Here is a 17,249-nt window from a genome sequence, read left to right on the forward strand (position 1 = left end):
GTGCCTAGTAACTGTCACTCGTGCCTTGCAGGCACTTGTGCAGTTACTGGCACAGACTCGTGATAATCTTCAGTATCCATAGGATAATATCATATTATTATAATTATAAGGTAAGTGAAAATACCAAATCAATGATTAGTAGATGATTCCAAATCCCAGAATCCAAGCACTCGATCCTCTATAAATTTGCAGACAACATTCTTTGACAGGAAATGCATAAGCATACGTGCTGATGGAGTACGACCACTAGAATATAATGAATGGTTTTAGGTGGGATAAAGCTCTGTGATGGTGATAAAAAAATTCGGCTCCTGTTGGAATTTCAACTAACTAGTGGACAAGATCGATACTCTTGAAACTACTGATATAAGGAGTTACAATAGCAAGTACCACTATAGATTCATGCATTCAATGTGAGGACATTCTTTATTGCAGTTACGTTAAGGCATTCACGGATTGACAATAAATTTGTATTGACATTACTAAGTTTCATGTCCACGAAACAACACAGATATGATGTTATCGCAACTACGTAGTTATAAGTATTTTGTAGTAGAGGTACATGTATCAATGGTCAAGATCAATCTGGACAAGTTTGGCCAGTTGGACACCCTGGCGCAGGGGCCATGTTATATCGTTCCAATTTTAGTATATGTAGTGCCAAAGCAACTACACTGAAGGAATACATTGATAAAACTTAACACAGTTAAACAAAGATAAAACTTACGACATGTTCGACGATCAGAATTTAAGACATATCCGATGTAGCACAAACAGACAAACGATAAAGCTGTGTCAGTGCAGACTTGTTCGCAATTATGCGTTCCACTTAAACACTTGTTAACACCTATATAGTGACATACAGGCATACAGTTACATGTGCAAAATTATAAAAGACAACATCGATATCCTCATTGATAGCTTGCATTTCAGCTTTACCTCGATAATGTAATGTGACATTAATTTTTTCATTCATAGTAAAATATATCCAAAGTCAGTGCATGCATAAATAAAAGAGTGGAAATGTTTAGCACCTCGAAAACTATACGCGTTTCGTCCGGGGTTTAATCGAGGCCGCCTACTGTACATGGCCAAAAACACAAAAAGAGTTAAATGATTGTCTTACTGTCACTCAGTGTGAGAATCCTGCATGCTGCTGAACTTTTACTTCTGTTTAAAATCAAATTGAATTGACACGAGACATAATTAATAATCATGATTCTCAGTGTTATCTCGCTGATCATAATATTCATTAATTAACAATACAGTGCCAAAAATGAGCGAGAATCCCAGGGGTATACACCAACCAAAATGAAGGGCGGCTGATTGTCACCGAGCGGATCCTTCTCTATAGGTAGGACTAGCTATTCCAGGTAGCTTGAATGGTTTATTACAAGAAAATCAACAACAACACACAAAATACATGCAGGCATACAGAGTTTCAGTTCTACACGAGGTCTCTCACAAAACTCATAAATAAACTGGCATTACGTCACCAAAATCAAACATAAGGTAAATACATCTACCTACAAAACGATCCACACACACACGCACAATGTTCCAGTCTCTTACACTGATTCATGAGACTAAATATTTACCTACAGCCATTTTTGCCATGAGAATATCGTTACGCAAAATGATCTTGGACATTGATGCCCATTATTCCCAATCATTCTTTGAGACACCTATTATGCTAAAACTATAATTTATCAGGGCCTAACCGCCAGTGATGTACTTATATACTCGAGGCTGATAACATTTTGTGCAGTAATTATAGTTAGCACATGGGCGATGGCACAGTGACGTTTGTATTCTTGTACATGTAGGAGCGTCAAGCACTGGGACAACTCTCAACACAGCAGCTTGCCAGTGAGATCTACTAGAAACATGCAAGGTGCATGGATGTTTGGTCCAAGCTGGTACAAATCCACATAATTATAAGCTTAAAAACCGTCTTTGGGAGCTGAGCCACGCCCATCGAGAGAACCTCATCAGAATTTAGTATGGTGTTGTGCCAATATATTAGCACTCATAGCAAGCACTGGCAATGTTATCGGTTACGCCTCGTGCAATTAGTATATAGCCTTATATTGCTTGTTACTCGTGCTATTAATTTGTATGCGCATGTATAAGCTTATTCTCAAGTTTAAAAGATAATACCATAATTATTACTAGTCTATACACTGTATCTAACTGTATCTGAAAATACAACTTTCACATTGAAATGGAACGAACCATGCACACAGATAATAATTATTATGTTAAGTCAACACAACTACGCAAATATTGTTTACGGTATTTTGTAGTGCTATATAGTGGTACAATGTATCTCATTCCATGGTCAAGGACAAATTTCGCCATTTCGAATACAGTCGTCCTCTTCTATTGGATTAAAAAATCCTGAAGGAACACATTTATAACTTATACATGTACAATGAAACAAAGATAAACTTACTTCGACATGTTCGACGATCAGAATTTAATACATATCCTCTGTGGCATGAACAAATAAATGATGTCACTGTGTCAATGCAGACTTGCTGGCAATTATGTATTCCACTCACACACTCATTAACACCTATAAAGTGTAGACGTTATTGAACATGACAGCATACATGGAAAGAGTTAATTAAAGATACTTGCAATTAAACTAAGAAAAAGCTTACTTCGACATGTTCGACGATCAGAATTTAAGACATATCCTCTGTTGCACGAACAGACAAAGGATGCCGCTGTGTCAGTGCAGACTTGTTGGCAATTATGTGTTCCACTCACACACTCGTTAACTATAGTGTCGAGGGTATTGAACGTGAACAACATACATGCAGGCATACTTGATCAAGAGTAACTTATTGATTAACGTCTCCATGCTGTTCCTTAAGTGCATGTATTATTATTATCCCGTGGTGATCTCCTATCTACCAGCTAAAAGTTAGCATCAAAGGAGGTACGACGGGTTTAAACATTCTTGACTTTTGCATGGTATAGATAGAGTCTGCAGTCCTTGCATGCAGTAAGAGAATCATTATTTGCATGCACATTTGCTATACCCATCCCATAGATCTACAGTGCAGTCTATAGCATCAAAAATAATACGCTATATATAGCTCTGCTAACTGTGGCTATTGCAAAAAGCTAATTTCCACTAACTAAAATTTATAATTATGCTAGGAATGTACTCATGGACAGTCTTATCTCAACCATGCAAAGGGCAATGTAAAACTCAATTTCCTATAAATTATGTGATAAGAAGCGACATGACACATGAGATAATTGACCTTTTGATCTTATGATCAGTTATGGTCAAGTCTATATGGCATACCACTTCTTAACTACACACTATACACATGTATACCGTATGACATCACTATATAGCTAGGCATTACGATGGATTACTAGCTGTTTACCTCACAAGCATACAACTGATAGTAATCCATAGAACTTTAGTACTAAATGTCATCCTCACCTAAAGCAGGCTCCCCTTTCTGGCCTTTCTGACCCAGAGCTCCGCCTTCACCTTTCCGTCCTTTTAGACCAGGTAATCCTCTTTCTCCTTTAGCTGCTTGGGGCCCTTTAGGTCCAGTGGCTCCTGTGTCACCCTTAGTTCCTCTTTCTCCTTTAGCTGCTTGGGCTCCTTTAGGTCCAGCGGCTCCCTTAGTTCCTCTTTCTCCTTTAGCTGCTTGGGCTCCTTTAGGTCCAGTGGCTCCTGTGTCACCCTTAGTTCCTCTTTCTCCTTTAGCTGCTTGAGCTCCCTTAGGTCCAGTGGCTCCTGTGTTACCCTTAGGTCCTCTTTCTCCCTTAGCTGCTTGCGTTCCTTTAGGTCCAGTGGCTCCTGTATCACCCTTCGGTCCTCTTTCTCCATTTGTCCCTTCTAAACCTGCAGCACCAGGAATCCCCTTCGGTCCTTGTGATCCAGTGGAACCTGTATCACCCTTAGGCCCTCTTTCTCCATTTATTCCACGAGATCCTTTTAAACCTGCAGCACCAGGGTTCCCTTGATGTCCAGTAGCACCTACAGCACCAGGGTTCCCTTTAGGTCCTTGAGATCCGGTAGAACCTACATCACCGGTATCACCTTTTGCTCCGATTACTCCAGCAGCACCAGTGTTTCCTTTAAGTCCCGGTACACCTGAATCACCAGTATCTCCCGGTTGTCCTGAGTTTCCAACTTCCCCTTTTGGGCCTAGACTTCCATCATTTCCTTGCCTACCATCTCGACCGTCCAAACCATTTACACCAGGATCACCTCGACTCCCAGGCACACCATGGGTACCTGCAGTGTGATGCATGCACGATGATGTCTGGTAGCAATTAAAACACTTCATAGAACAAATTATCTATTTTCTCATGCATTGTATACCTGGTGAGCCCCTGTCTCCTTGAATTCCATTACGTCCTGGTGTACCCTTTTTTCCCCTCTGCCCACGGTTTCCCTTTTCACCTCTCTGACCATCAGCACCGGGAGGACCAGGGCGAAATCCACATCTGTCATCACCTGAGCTCGAAAAGCTACAGTTTAAGGCAGACTGAATCTTTCCTACAATTACGCGAGAGATAGCTTCTTCTAGGAGAATGGTGGAATATGTCATATCTTTCCTGTCATCCGATGTGGCTGGCTTTACAAAACATGAAGTAGAGTTCTTTTCATCGGTTGTACACCTTACGACTGGACGTGGATTTGATTTTCCGAACCATAATGATAGCACTTCATACAAGATACTTGATACGCTTTCACTCCCCATTTCATTTCTTTTGAGACGTGCAGCAGCAGGGTTAGAGACCCCTGATTTACTTTGCTTTGAAAAATGCAGCTCTTTGTTCCGCTGAGTAAGCTCTGCCTTGAATGCTACCAATTCATTCCTTGTAGTAGAAACAGAATAAAGTGTGTAGACGTTAGAACACACAAGTGCAGTAAGCAGCACAACTGAAATCACATTCAAACTACTTGATGGATTGTAACCCATGATTTTGCAGCAATTTGAACACAGGACTTATTCAATGTCTCACACAGAGTAATTGTACTTATAGTTGCTGATTCAGTAAAACCACAGAATTTTAATGGGTCCCCATAGACATCCTGTCTTTACATGCCAGCTGGCAAGAGCCAGCCAGCCCGCCTAGAATATGCCTGCATGGTTTTAACACTCATCAAGTTTTATGTATTCCCTCAGGCTGTGGCCAACTCTCTCATAATTATTGTGCATACTGGTGCATACTGGTGCAGTTTCATGTATTCTCTCAGGCTGTTGACAGCCATGGCCTGGAATAATGCATGGTTAAGGCATTGAAATATGGGATTAATAGTCAGTACCGGAGTAACAAGAGCCGCAATGGCAGGGCCTCTAACTCGTTTTACATTGCCGAGTCGTGTATAGGCAGACTCGAGTTATAGTTGTCCTTGTTACATTTTGATCCTCAATCTTTCTAGAATCTGACATACTTATGGCACTGCAGACTGAAGGATCCATATCCACGACATTGGTATAATTATAGTGGTTTTCATGCATAGTAAACACAACAGTGATCGACCTCCACATCCAGCCATGTCAATGAATTGATGTCATCCAGACTACATGACACATGATGCCATATACGGTAAAAATACAACCAGTCAGTTATTACACATGCGGCTTCACCCGTGCAAACATTGGGGAGTATTTGATCACTTAGTGACATTTACTATAAGTCCATATCTTACAAGATTCAGCGCTAAAAAACCTTCCTGGGATTGATTACTATAATTATAGTATGGCTATGTAATGAAGTAAGGGGCATGCACCAGAGGAGGTCCGACATGCGTGCACGAATCACTACAAGTTCAGTGCATTGATGTCATTGCGATCATGTGATAATGCCCAGGCCAAATGCACTGAACTTGTAGTGATTCGTGCACACATGTTGGACCTCCTCTGGGCATGCATGCAGTAATTATTTTAGAGTGCATGCATGGGCGTTGAGTGTGTGGGCGACGAGCTCAATTCTCTGGTTCTCAAACTCTTCTGTCTGTTACACCCATGCACCCTCCACTCTGAGCACAGTTTTGTTGAGTAGACCACACAACTGACACAAGACAAGATATAGGATTCCAATAAAGTTTTAGCTAGGGATTGTTGCATGTTTGAGCAAAAGATCAAAGAAACCACAATGCAAATATATGGCATATTGCACATGCAGTCAAGGTTGGTACATCAAAGCTAATAAGTTACCGCAGTGCAATATGCCATATATTTGCACAGCCAGAAAGCTTGGACGAAAGTTGGAATAATCTCTTTTATATTGTTCCTACAACTCACCTTTAATTTGTGGTATCGAAATAAAGAATGCAGAATGTATCATTATAACTATGCTTCTCCCACGCAACAAATCAAATTATTGCATAATCACTCGTGCAACTTGGTCAGGTAAATAGTACTAGCTAGCAGCATAACACATGTAGTTCCACGTGTGCATGTTTGTGATTTGAATGTATTCGACCTGCAGGTATAAACCAGTGACAACAGGTAAGCACAATTTTGTTCAGTGCTGAATGAAAATTCATAAATTAAATGTTAGGGGAGGAGGGAGAGGCTCACTCACAAAATGTTTCCTTCCTCATGCACACACGTATGCATTAGGCCCTGATAATTATTTTACACATTCTTCTATACTTCAATTCTTAAAAAATATGCCTATTAAAAAATCTGTTCCCAAAAAATTGGTTCCCAAAAAATGTTAAATTAAAATATTAAAGCACCCAACAGACACAATAATATAATTATCATGATCTCAGTATTATCTAGCTGACTTAAACTGATCCACAATATTCTCCTTCAGCCATTTTTTGCCCTGAAAATGTCGTTATGCAAAACTTAATGTAATCCACAGGAAGATACCCCGTCTTTGGCGGTGTGGTCGGTCCTGTCGATCAACTTGATCCGTCTGTAACTCCATGCCTAGATTTTGTTGGCCCGATAGTTTGTGTGAGTACATAGCCGAACAGACCAACCTGTACGCTAGGTTGTGTGGTGCTAAGGGTTAGTCAGCTACAAACAGTGCCGAATTGTGGGTGTTTTTGGGATTGTACTAGAGATGGGCATTCATAGGCTCCCTGAAATTACGGACTACTGGTCCAAGGATCCCCTTTTAGGTGTACAATCTGTGAGCAATGTAATGTCGCTCAAAAGGTTCCAAAGTTTATGGCGGTATCTGCACTGTGAGGACAATACGTCCATCACTGATGCACGTAAGGTAACTAGCAAGCTAAAAACTGTTTTAGAGACTCTTAAAGCCAACTACTTCATGAGGTATAATCCCAGTCAGGAGCTTTCCGTTGATGAGATGATGATAAAGTACAAGGGTCGTAAAAGCGGGAAAATTCATATGCCCAAGAAGCCTGTTAAACTGGGGTTCAAGGTATGGTGCTGCTCATGTTCATGCTGTGGGTATCTCTGTGTGTTTGATGTATACAGTGGTAAGCTCACCGATTCCTCTGGGAAAAAGATAGCTGTGAAAGGGCTTGTGAAAAATGTAGTCCATCGTTTACTCACTCCTTTTTATGGTCATCAGCATGTTGTGTACATGGACAACTTTTACACGTCCGGTCCATTGATAGAAGAGTTGGCTAAGAAAAATGTGTTTACTGTCGGCACAATTTTGAAGAATGCTGCTGGTTTCCCAGCAAGTCTTAAGGATGTGGTACTCGACAAAGGTGACTATACGTCCATGACTGTTGGTGATATTTCTTACTCTATGTTTAACGACCGTAGAGTTGTGTCCTTTGCAACAAATGTGTTCCCTGACCATATGCCCTACACTGTAATGCGAATGCACAAAGACGGTACCCTACGCTCTCAGAGTGTCCCCCCCTGTCTCCCTGCATATAACATGTACATGGGAGGAGTTGACAATACAGGGCGTATGAGGAAAACCTATGGGTACGATAGAAAGTGTCGGCGGTATTGGTTCAGGATTTTCTTTCAATTCCTTGACGTTAGTGTGAATAATGCATACATTCTATACAGGCACAACTGTGTCAGGGTGGGTTCAAAGGCCATGCCTTTGAAAGGGTTTCGATTGGAACTAATTCATAGTCTATTGGGTGTGCCACGTACTCGTAGCAGTGCCTCAGGTCTGGCCAGTCTAAATATCGTTTTCCCCCCATCACAGGGCGCACGTGTGAGTACAAATAGTGTCGGAGTGTCTCGTGGGCGCTGTCAAGTGTGTGTTCGGGAGAAGATCCCTAGCAGAGAGCATGCAGCAACACACTGCAATGGCATGTCCCCACTGTCGCATAAGAATATGCAAAGGACACTCTGTTATCGGACACACATGTGCTAGCTAATGTGCTGTGTGACTGATTTTTCTTAGATGGTACTCTCCTGGTCTAAATTGGCCTTGGAGAGGGGAGGAAAGGGGTATTATTTCAATGATTAATAAAATTGTGATAAAGAATTCAGTTGTATGTGAGAGGCCCTAACCCACTCTGTTGTAAATTCTGTTGTATTAATTAAAGACACCTATTATGCTAAGCATAATTTATCAGGGCCAGCCGCCTAGCATGCATACACCACACACATTCAAACCCACTAGCTAGACTTGCACTAGCTAAACATGCAATGCATAATGACAAACTGAAAGAAACTCACCTCAGTATACTCTCAGCATGCAGTCTCTCACCCAGAAACACTGCATGGTTATCATGATAGTAATATATATAGCCGTAGATACCACACAGCTGCTTGTATGATCCAATATATCAGAAATACTGGGTAGGAATCATGAGATAGATATCTAGATCTATAATTTTCCCGGGCAAAAACTTTTTAGTCTGCCTCCTGCATGTTTATGATATAGATCTATACATGGTACTCCCCTGCATGGATCATGGGGCATTAGGTATAACATCTTGTGCTACTCTGGTACACATGCATGCAGTCACACACATGCAGGAACAGCTTATAGCTGTACTGATAACAATCAAGATGATGACAATGATTTCTCAGCCTGCATGAAGAGAAGCTAGATGATCCCAACCGGAACCCATGCAGCACAATCTTACCCTGTGACATAACCCCTACCCACAAATAGGTAAAGGTGGGTAGAAATAATCTCCCATGCATTGTTGTGATTTTGCTTGACAAAGGGAGTGTGTACATTGTCCGACCACCGTTGTGTTCTAGGGTCACATGCATGAGTACAATTAATTATTCCATACTATTCTAAAATTAATTATAAGCATTCGCATCAGTATTATGTAGGCATTGCTATGGTAGTGATGCAACATGCCATATATACTGAGCACTGGATTGCTTTGATCTGCCCACTCACTGGGCAACAAGAATCGTTGCTTGTGGCGGATCTAAGTAGGTTAGGTAGGTGATGCAAAAGGTAAGGAAGTATCTGCGTCATTTCTAGTTTCACGTGGTGATTTAGGTGTGGTTTGCAAGTAAAACTGCTAACCAATTGCTAGTCAGCTGTATATAAGACACAACTGTATTACAGTGGATCCTCGATCTCTATAACGGACACCTTTGGGGAACAATGTTTTGGCCCTTATACAGAGGTGCATGGCCTTTGTTGAGAGGTTGTTTTGTACACAAACTGTTCATTTGGGACCTGGGTAGCTGACCTTTATTCGGAGGTGGTTGTTAACGGAGGTTCCACTGTAGATAGGTCTACAGCTATACTCAGCTATTAAAGTTTAACATAGTCTAGAGTGACTTCAGTTTTCAATCAGTCAATGAGTGATCATGAGACACACAGATAACTGTTCCAAGGTCAGGGAAATTAAGTCTAAGTATTTGATTATACAGAAGGAAAACGCTTCAGATCAGATGAATACGTATATAGCCTGCTGCCATGCAAGACAAGATAGACTGACAGTGTACATGCCTACAATCGAAGTTATTTCGCATTCAACCTCATTTTCAACATTACCGTAGAAATAGGTAGGGTTGATCTTATACCAACATATACTAGCTGCAAGTCTTAACATTTTCCAGATTTTAGACATGCTTTACGATGGAATGGATTCTCAAATATATAAAGGTACTCCTTCAACAGAACTTGTACTCCCATGCATGCAACTTACATTTACTTCCTCGTGTCTTAATGGTCATTTTGTGCAAATACTCCGACTCACTTGCCAAGCTCTTCTCTAACAAGAACCCAGTTGTTGCCCTATAGGCACACTCATCCTATATACTACTCTAGATCTAGCTCTTATTACAAGATTTACCGTGGGGTTTTGGGTTTTGGATTATCCTGATGGTCATCCAATAAGTATATTGTTTGGCTGTAATTTATAGTGGGTGCCATTAATTTGTGGTAATGAACACTCGTCTCCCAATTTACTAAATTTGTAACTGATACACATGCAGTAAGTGGATTTTTATACATTAATCTGCAGTTTTTTTTATATACACATGGTGTTTTGGCAGACACAAATGGCACCCCATATAGGACTGTGCTTCTGGTGAGGTCGTTTATATATAATTATAACCATTTTTTCTAGATTTATAAGTAAATTGTTAGTGTATTGTCTGTGCATGTGCATTCGTTTAAAATGCCTAACAGTACAGTTCCTGAAATAAGATTTCTGTTGATGGTATGATTAGAATTTCATCATCTGCATGTCTGCCAATTTATTGTATAAAGGTGGTTTTTGGCTTACATCATCATGGAATTTCATTGTGGGTTTGATTTGTTTTGGGTATAGTCTACAAGTGTGTTTCATTAGGAAACATATGATGTTTACACATACAATATGGCAGGGAATTTTGTTAACTCTATTACATGGCTATATTAGGGTTCACACATGTAGCCAAAACCATAGTAAACATTTGTTTGGCTGTGTGCATTGTAGAGATGTATTTTAAAATACCCTAAAAGCAGGAAGTGTACTCTGGTCACAATAATTCATTATTAACTAGCCATTGTAAACAGTTATGCTGCTGAGATACTATTTAACCAAAGGTTCTTTGAATTTAATTCCTTACAGCTTTTTCAGCTCAGTATATATACTCTATACTGCTGTATTGATTTGTACTCTGCATGTGTTTGCTGTGTGTTTGTGGGTCTATATAATTATACCTGGAGTAGAAAAGAGAAAAGTACAGACGGAGTATATACCCACAGGTAAGTGAATGCTGATTGTTTTGTGCATAATGTCACCTTCATGTTAATTTTACGGAGCTTTGTGACCATTAATTTATTTTGGATCTAGTTAGTGTGTTTGCGCGAGGGGCCGGCAACATATAAAATCTCGTACAATCCATCTTGAATTCGCAAAAGGGAAACTTCTAGCTATTAATTGAAATCTCGTACGCTAGAACACCTGTAGCCGGCCCCTCGGTTTTGCGCTTAGGATGGTGAGCGATTATGGTTGCTAGGTATATAGCAGTGCAAAAGTTTAGTCTCAAAATGTTCATGCATGGGTGATATTATAATTATACAGATGTTCAGTTAGAAATAAGTTAGAAATCTTCATTCAGGTGATTATTCAGATGTGGCATAGAGTTTTCTTTTAATCTATAGCAATTTTCCGAGAACATGTACAGCTGGCTGCTACTTGTCTTGTCTCTACTTGCTGTCTCCAGTGCCAACCAATATCACATTGTATCGGTGAATTGTACTGATTTATGTCATGACTATCAAAGTTTCACTCTCGAGCAGCTTGTTCAAACGGATCTGTTATCTGGTGCAGATAATCTAATTTTGAGATTTCTACCTGGAGATCACGTGTTAAATGAACAGCTTTTGATTGGTGATTTCATAGAGGTACTGATTATCGGCAATGACGCTACTATCAAATTTAAGGGAACTGGTAGTTTGCAGTTATCCAACATCAGCAAATTGAGTATTGAAGGTTTGTATTTCACTGGAGCAAGTGATGAAAATATTTCAGTCTTGCAAAACGTTTTAATCACTAAATGCTATTTGGTATACTTAAGATTGCTCGAGCTAGAAGCTTGCAGACTCCGGATCAATCGTACGGTAGCTGTGACAATTGAACAAGTTCTCTTTGTGAACAACACTGACACTCACAGAGCATTGATTGTTGAAGCTGATAATGTGTACATCGAAAAGAGTGTCTTCTTCAGTAACAATGGTGGTGCAGTTTACATTGACTCAGATATAACTATTATTAATGGTTCAAGTTTTTATTCTAATACTGCTGCAAGTGGTGGCGCAGTGGATATGGTCTCTGCAAATGTGACTATTAGTTTCTGTAACTTCACCGATAACAGAGCTTCTCAATTTGGCGGAGCAATTAGCGTATACACAGGACGAGGTAGTGTGTCATTTTACAACTGTAAGCTACTAAACAACATTGCTGAGTATGGTGGAGAAATATACGCCTACAAAGGAAGTGTGTCTGTTCACAGCTGCGATCAAACAATTAACATTGCTGATACTTACGGTGGAGCAATTTACGCCTACACAGGTAGTGTGTTCATTAAGAACTGTGATTTATCCAAAAACAACGCTAAGTATGGTGCAGCAATTTATGCCTCCGTAGGTAGTTTGATAATTTATAACAGTGAGCTAACAGACAACATCGCTGACTGTAATGGTGGAGCAATTTATGGCAAAACAAGTGTGTCCATCTACAACAGTGAGCTAACAAACAACAGTGCTCACTCGGGCGGAGCAATTTTTGCCTACACTGGTAGTGTGTCCATTTACAACACTGAACTATCTAACAACAATGCTGCTACAAAGGGTGGTGCAGTGGATGCGTCCTCTGTAGATGTGAACATTAGTTTTTCGAACATTACGAATAATAGCGCTTCTCAAGATGGTGGAGCAATTTACGCTGACAGTGGTAGTGTGTCCTTTTACAGTTGTGATCTAACAAGCAACAGTGCTGATATTCATGGAGGATTAATTTATGACATAAGAGGTAATGTGTCAATTTACAACTGTGATCTAACAAATAACAGTGCCGAGTATGGTGGAGCAATTTATAACAATGCTGGCAGTGTCTTGATCTCTAGCTGTGAGCTAGCGTATAACAATGCTAAAAGATCAGGAGGAGTGAGTTTTGTTTTCCTTGGAGATTTGGTAATATCTTATAGCAATCTAACAAACAACAAAGCAATCCTTGGTGGAGCGATTACAATTTTCAAAAGTAAATGTTCTATCTCGAACTGTATTCTATTGGACAATGAAGCTGTAATTGGTAGTGGACAGGCTGTCACAAGCACCAGTATTGGTGGGGCAGTTTTAGTTCATGATGGAAGTATATCTGTGTTCAAAAGCATTTTAACAAACAACAGTGCTGACTATGGCGGAGCTATTGTTTCTCTTGAAAGCAATGTCATCATTTCTGACTCTGTGTTTACAAAAAACAGTGCCACCCAACAAGGTGGAGTGATTGCGGTTGCTATCTCAACCTTGATAATTACTAATGTAAAAATGATTGACAATTTAGAAGGCGAAGATATCATATACGCAGTGCATTCTAATCTGTCTTTTATGGGAGTTAACAACGTTAGCAATAATACAAATCCTGTACATGCTCAAAGCAGTCGAGTAGAATTCAATGGACCCACAACTCTTAGTAACAATCGTGGTGTCCAGGGTGGAGCCATCAGAGCAGTCCAGAGTCAAATCTATATCAATGCAGAAGGAGTAGTCATTACTAACAATACAGCTATGTCTGGAGGAGGTGTGTTTCTGAAAGAGAGTGCATTTTTGGTACGCCATCCCATAGAGATTTCTCATAACACAGCACAAAATGGTGGTGGGATTTATGCATACGCAAGTGAAATTGAATTTGATCCACGGCATACTATTGGTTGTGAAAGGGATAATCAGCAAATTCTGTGTACATGTAGTGACATAATTAAACTGCCTGAAAGTATCATTGATCAAAACAAGGCTCAAAATGGGGGAGGAATTTATGCAGTCGCTTCAAACATTGACGTTTTTTCTCACACTTACGTCCACATTAAGTCAAACTCGGCAAACAGCAATGGAGGTGGATTTTATCTACAGCAAAATTCCAAGATTTATATTCTGAAAAAAGAAGTGGAGTTCGAACGTGGTAAAACACTGGTCGAACTAGTAATTTTCAATAACACCGCTCAGTACGGGGGAGGGATATTTGTAGCAGACAGTACCGATAGTGGTGCATGTAGAGGAAAGAATGGAACAGCTGGAGAAGTGACGCAAACAGAATGCTTCATTCAAACTCTAAATCTGCATGGTTTCAATACTAATCTTCTTCATATTATTTTGACTGAAGAAATCCAGGTTGGGGGAAATTTACCATGCCAGAACAGTAAAAACAATTATCGTAACACGTTTCTCACCAATAACACAGCTACCCAGGGAGCAGATATTTACGGAGGTCTGTTGGACAGGTGTACAGTGGGTGTATCAGCTGAATTCTCTTTATCAGGCAATGGATTGGAGTATCTGAACAATACTGTGCTTTTCTCATCAATAGCTTCGGATGCCGTAAGAGTGGAATTTTGTAACACAATCAAACAGACCATTCCTGTTAAAAAGGGACAAAAATTCGTAGTGAGTGTTATGGTTGTTGACCAAGTTGGAAATCCAGTAATTAATGCTACAATTCACAGCTCTGTTATTACTGAAAGTGGAGTTGGTCGTCTCAAAGAAGGACAGGCAAAACAAACAGTTAGCAATCAGTGCACAGAATTAGAGTACAATGTATTCTCACAAGACAGCTCTGCTCAAGTGGAACTCTACGCTGATGGTCCATGCATCAACTTGGGAATTTCCAGACAAGTTTTCAGTGTCTCTTTTCTCACCTGCAATTGTCCTATTGGACTCAAGCCATTTCAGCCCTCGATTGAGTGCAAGTGTGACTGTGATCCAGTATTGCGGCAAGAATATCAGATAACAAACTGTTTCGAGGAAAATGGGACCATAAAACTGGAAAGCAATATATGGATAGGAATTGCATGTAATACTACCAACGGAACAGGTTATATTGTTAGTAACTGTACATTTGACTATTGTGTACAAAAACCAGTCAACATCAGTCTAAGCAACCCTGACGAACAGTGTGCCTACAATCGAAGTGGTGTCTTGTGTGGAGAATGTAAATCAAATTTCAGTCTTGTGTTGGGTACGTCAAGATGTGAACAGTGCTCAAACATTTACCTTCTTCTAGCAATTCCATTTGCTCTGGCAGGCATATTACTAGTTACATTTATTCTCGTTTTCAACATTACGATAGCAAAAGGTACTATCCATGGGTTGATCTTCTACACCAATATACTAGCTGCAAATCAGTCTATTTCCATACCTTTCCATAATGCTTTGACAGTTTTCATATCGTGGGTGAACCTTGATTTGGGTATTGAAACATGCTTTTACGATGGAATGAACTCTCAAGCAAAAGTGCTCCTTCAACTTGTCTTCCCAGCTTACCTGTTTCTACTGATGTTTTTAATAATCATCTTTAGCAAGTACTTTAACTCATTTGCAAAGCTCCTCTCCAACAGGAACCCAGTTGCTGCCCTAGGCACACTCATCCTACTCTCTTATTCCAAGTTCTTACGGTTTATCATTTCTGCACTACAATACAGGGTCTTGAGTCATTCTGATAGTATGTATACAACCAAGGTCTCTAGTAATTCAAGGGATTTAGTCTGGCTGTACGACGGTAACGTGAAATACTTTACACCCAATCACATCCCTCGGTTTTTTGCTGCCACCCTAATCCTCATTGCTGGTGGATTGTTCACTGTACTGCTCTTCTTTGGACAATGGTTTTCGAGCTATTCAAAAGTTATGAAATGGACCAAAAACACAAAATACATCGGCTTCATGGATGTGTTCCATGCTCCATTCACTCCTAAACATCGCTACTGGGTGGGACTACTCCTCTTTGCTTTGATTGCTCATAATATAGTATCTGCCATGGCTGTGGATACTTCTCTCCCTGTTCTATCGTGTGGGGTTCTATCAGTAGGACTGATCGGCTGGAAATTACTGAATAATCGTATTTATAGAGATACATTCTGTGATTCACTCGAAACTCTCTATCTACTCAATGTTGCTATTCTAGCATTTGGCACCTCCTACGTCAAAGAAACAAAGGGCGATCAATCAGCACTAGGCAATACTTCGATGGCTTTATCATTTAGCTTAGTTGTGATAACACTCAGCTATCATTTTTACCAATATGTACTCAAGAAAAGCAATACATGGCCTAAGGTGAAGGATATCATAAAGAGTTTAGGAGATTTTGTTGCAGATAAGAGACTCCAGCGAGCTAACAATAGCCGAGAAATGCACCAGCAAGTATCTAATGAAAACGATGAAGATGAATTACTTGAAGCAGTAGACGATTATGAGCAAAGAGACTCCGAGTACACTGATGGAGTTGTGGAAGAAGCTGACCCTGATTGCTACATCACTCCTCCCATAATCAGACCAGCTACAAGGCCAGACCAGCTGAGACTACCCTACATGGATGAACTATCCCCTCTCACCACAGATGACTACAAACCAGCCCCTCCCCTTCCAAGGATTAATCGTCATCCAGTTGTTACACGCACAGAAGTTGGCCCTATACATAATGAAATCTGAACTGTCACTTATTTACATGAATTGGATATGTATTATCATGATCACATTGCTGATTCTAATATCAGTACTGCTATTACGATTTGTGTTGTGATTGTAATGTTTAATAGAATGTTGCACTATAATTATAGCTGTACATTTACCTACCAGTAAAGACAAAACAAAGCCAATAAAATCTGTGAGCATCTACATTCTACAGTACCATGCACCTTGTGTTTGGAGATTGCATGTGTTATCGGCTGAGGAATTGGACCCGGCCTCTATCTCTGACTGAGTAATGGAGGCCTGTGCATGTGGTCGGGGTCTCAGTGACTATCCATGGAACACCAAATCTTCATTGTTTACGAATGTCCAGAGTAAGCGCATGCAGGTTGTTGGGCAATGTCTCTAGTGCCATAATTATTACAAGTAATCATTATGAGGGAAGACAGTTGCCAGACATCAACTTCCTAATCGTGCATGGCGTGAGAGTATGTATGTATATATTACCTGAAACCCAACACTTAATAATTTATAATTATACATGTAGTACAGTATATAAATGCATTGAGACTTTAAATTTCCTCCCACCAAAACATCAGTTCCTATTAATTTTGTATTGTCTGTGTATTACGGATAATATATACAGTCAGTCTAAGATCACACACTGGTATGGTTTGACAATAATAGAATCCCACGGTCTGTCCACCCAATTATTGAGA

The 17,249-nt window shown here is 40.0% G+C and overlaps 3 protein-coding genes across 3 annotated transcripts; 2 read left to right on the forward strand and 1 right to left on the reverse strand.

Annotated features, from left to right (window-relative positions):
* Positions 1-2,237: 2,237 nt before the first annotated feature.
* LOC135336888 (collagen alpha-1(I) chain-like) lies at positions 2,238-5,034 on the reverse strand. The gene is made up of 5 exons (XM_064532756.1): positions 4,361-5,034; positions 3,467-4,273; positions 2,667-2,786; positions 2,456-2,578; positions 2,238-2,400 (listed from the first exon to the last, which is right to left on the reverse strand). The coding sequence occupies exons 1-5, from the start codon at positions 4,962-4,964 to the stop codon at positions 2,342-2,344; spliced, it is 1,713 nt and encodes a 570-aa protein (XP_064388826.1). The 5' UTR covers positions 4,965-5,034; the 3' UTR covers positions 2,238-2,341.
* A 2,011-nt stretch (positions 5,035-7,045) lies between these two features.
* Positions 7,046-8,331, forward strand: LOC135336846 (piggyBac transposable element-derived protein 4-like). The gene has a single exon (XM_064532723.1). The coding sequence runs from the start codon at positions 7,069-7,071 to the stop codon at positions 8,314-8,316; it is 1,248 nt and encodes a 415-aa protein (XP_064388793.1). The 5' UTR covers positions 7,046-7,068; the 3' UTR covers positions 8,317-8,331.
* Positions 8,332-10,741: 2,410 nt separating this feature from the next.
* LOC135336892 (uncharacterized) lies at positions 10,742-16,682 on the forward strand. The gene is made up of 2 exons (XM_064532759.1): positions 10,742-11,115; positions 11,515-16,682. The coding sequence occupies exon 2, from the start codon at positions 11,530-11,532 to the stop codon at positions 16,549-16,551; it is 5,022 nt and encodes a 1,673-aa protein (XP_064388829.1). The 5' UTR covers positions 10,742-11,115; positions 11,515-11,529; the 3' UTR covers positions 16,552-16,682.
* Positions 16,683-17,249: the final 567 nt, after the last annotated feature.

This window comes from Halichondria panicea, chromosome 6 (assembly GCF_963675165.1).
Source record: "Halichondria panicea chromosome 6, odHalPani1.1, whole genome shotgun sequence".
In the NCBI taxonomy this organism is placed as follows: domain Eukaryota; kingdom Metazoa; phylum Porifera; class Demospongiae; order Suberitida; family Halichondriidae; genus Halichondria; species Halichondria panicea.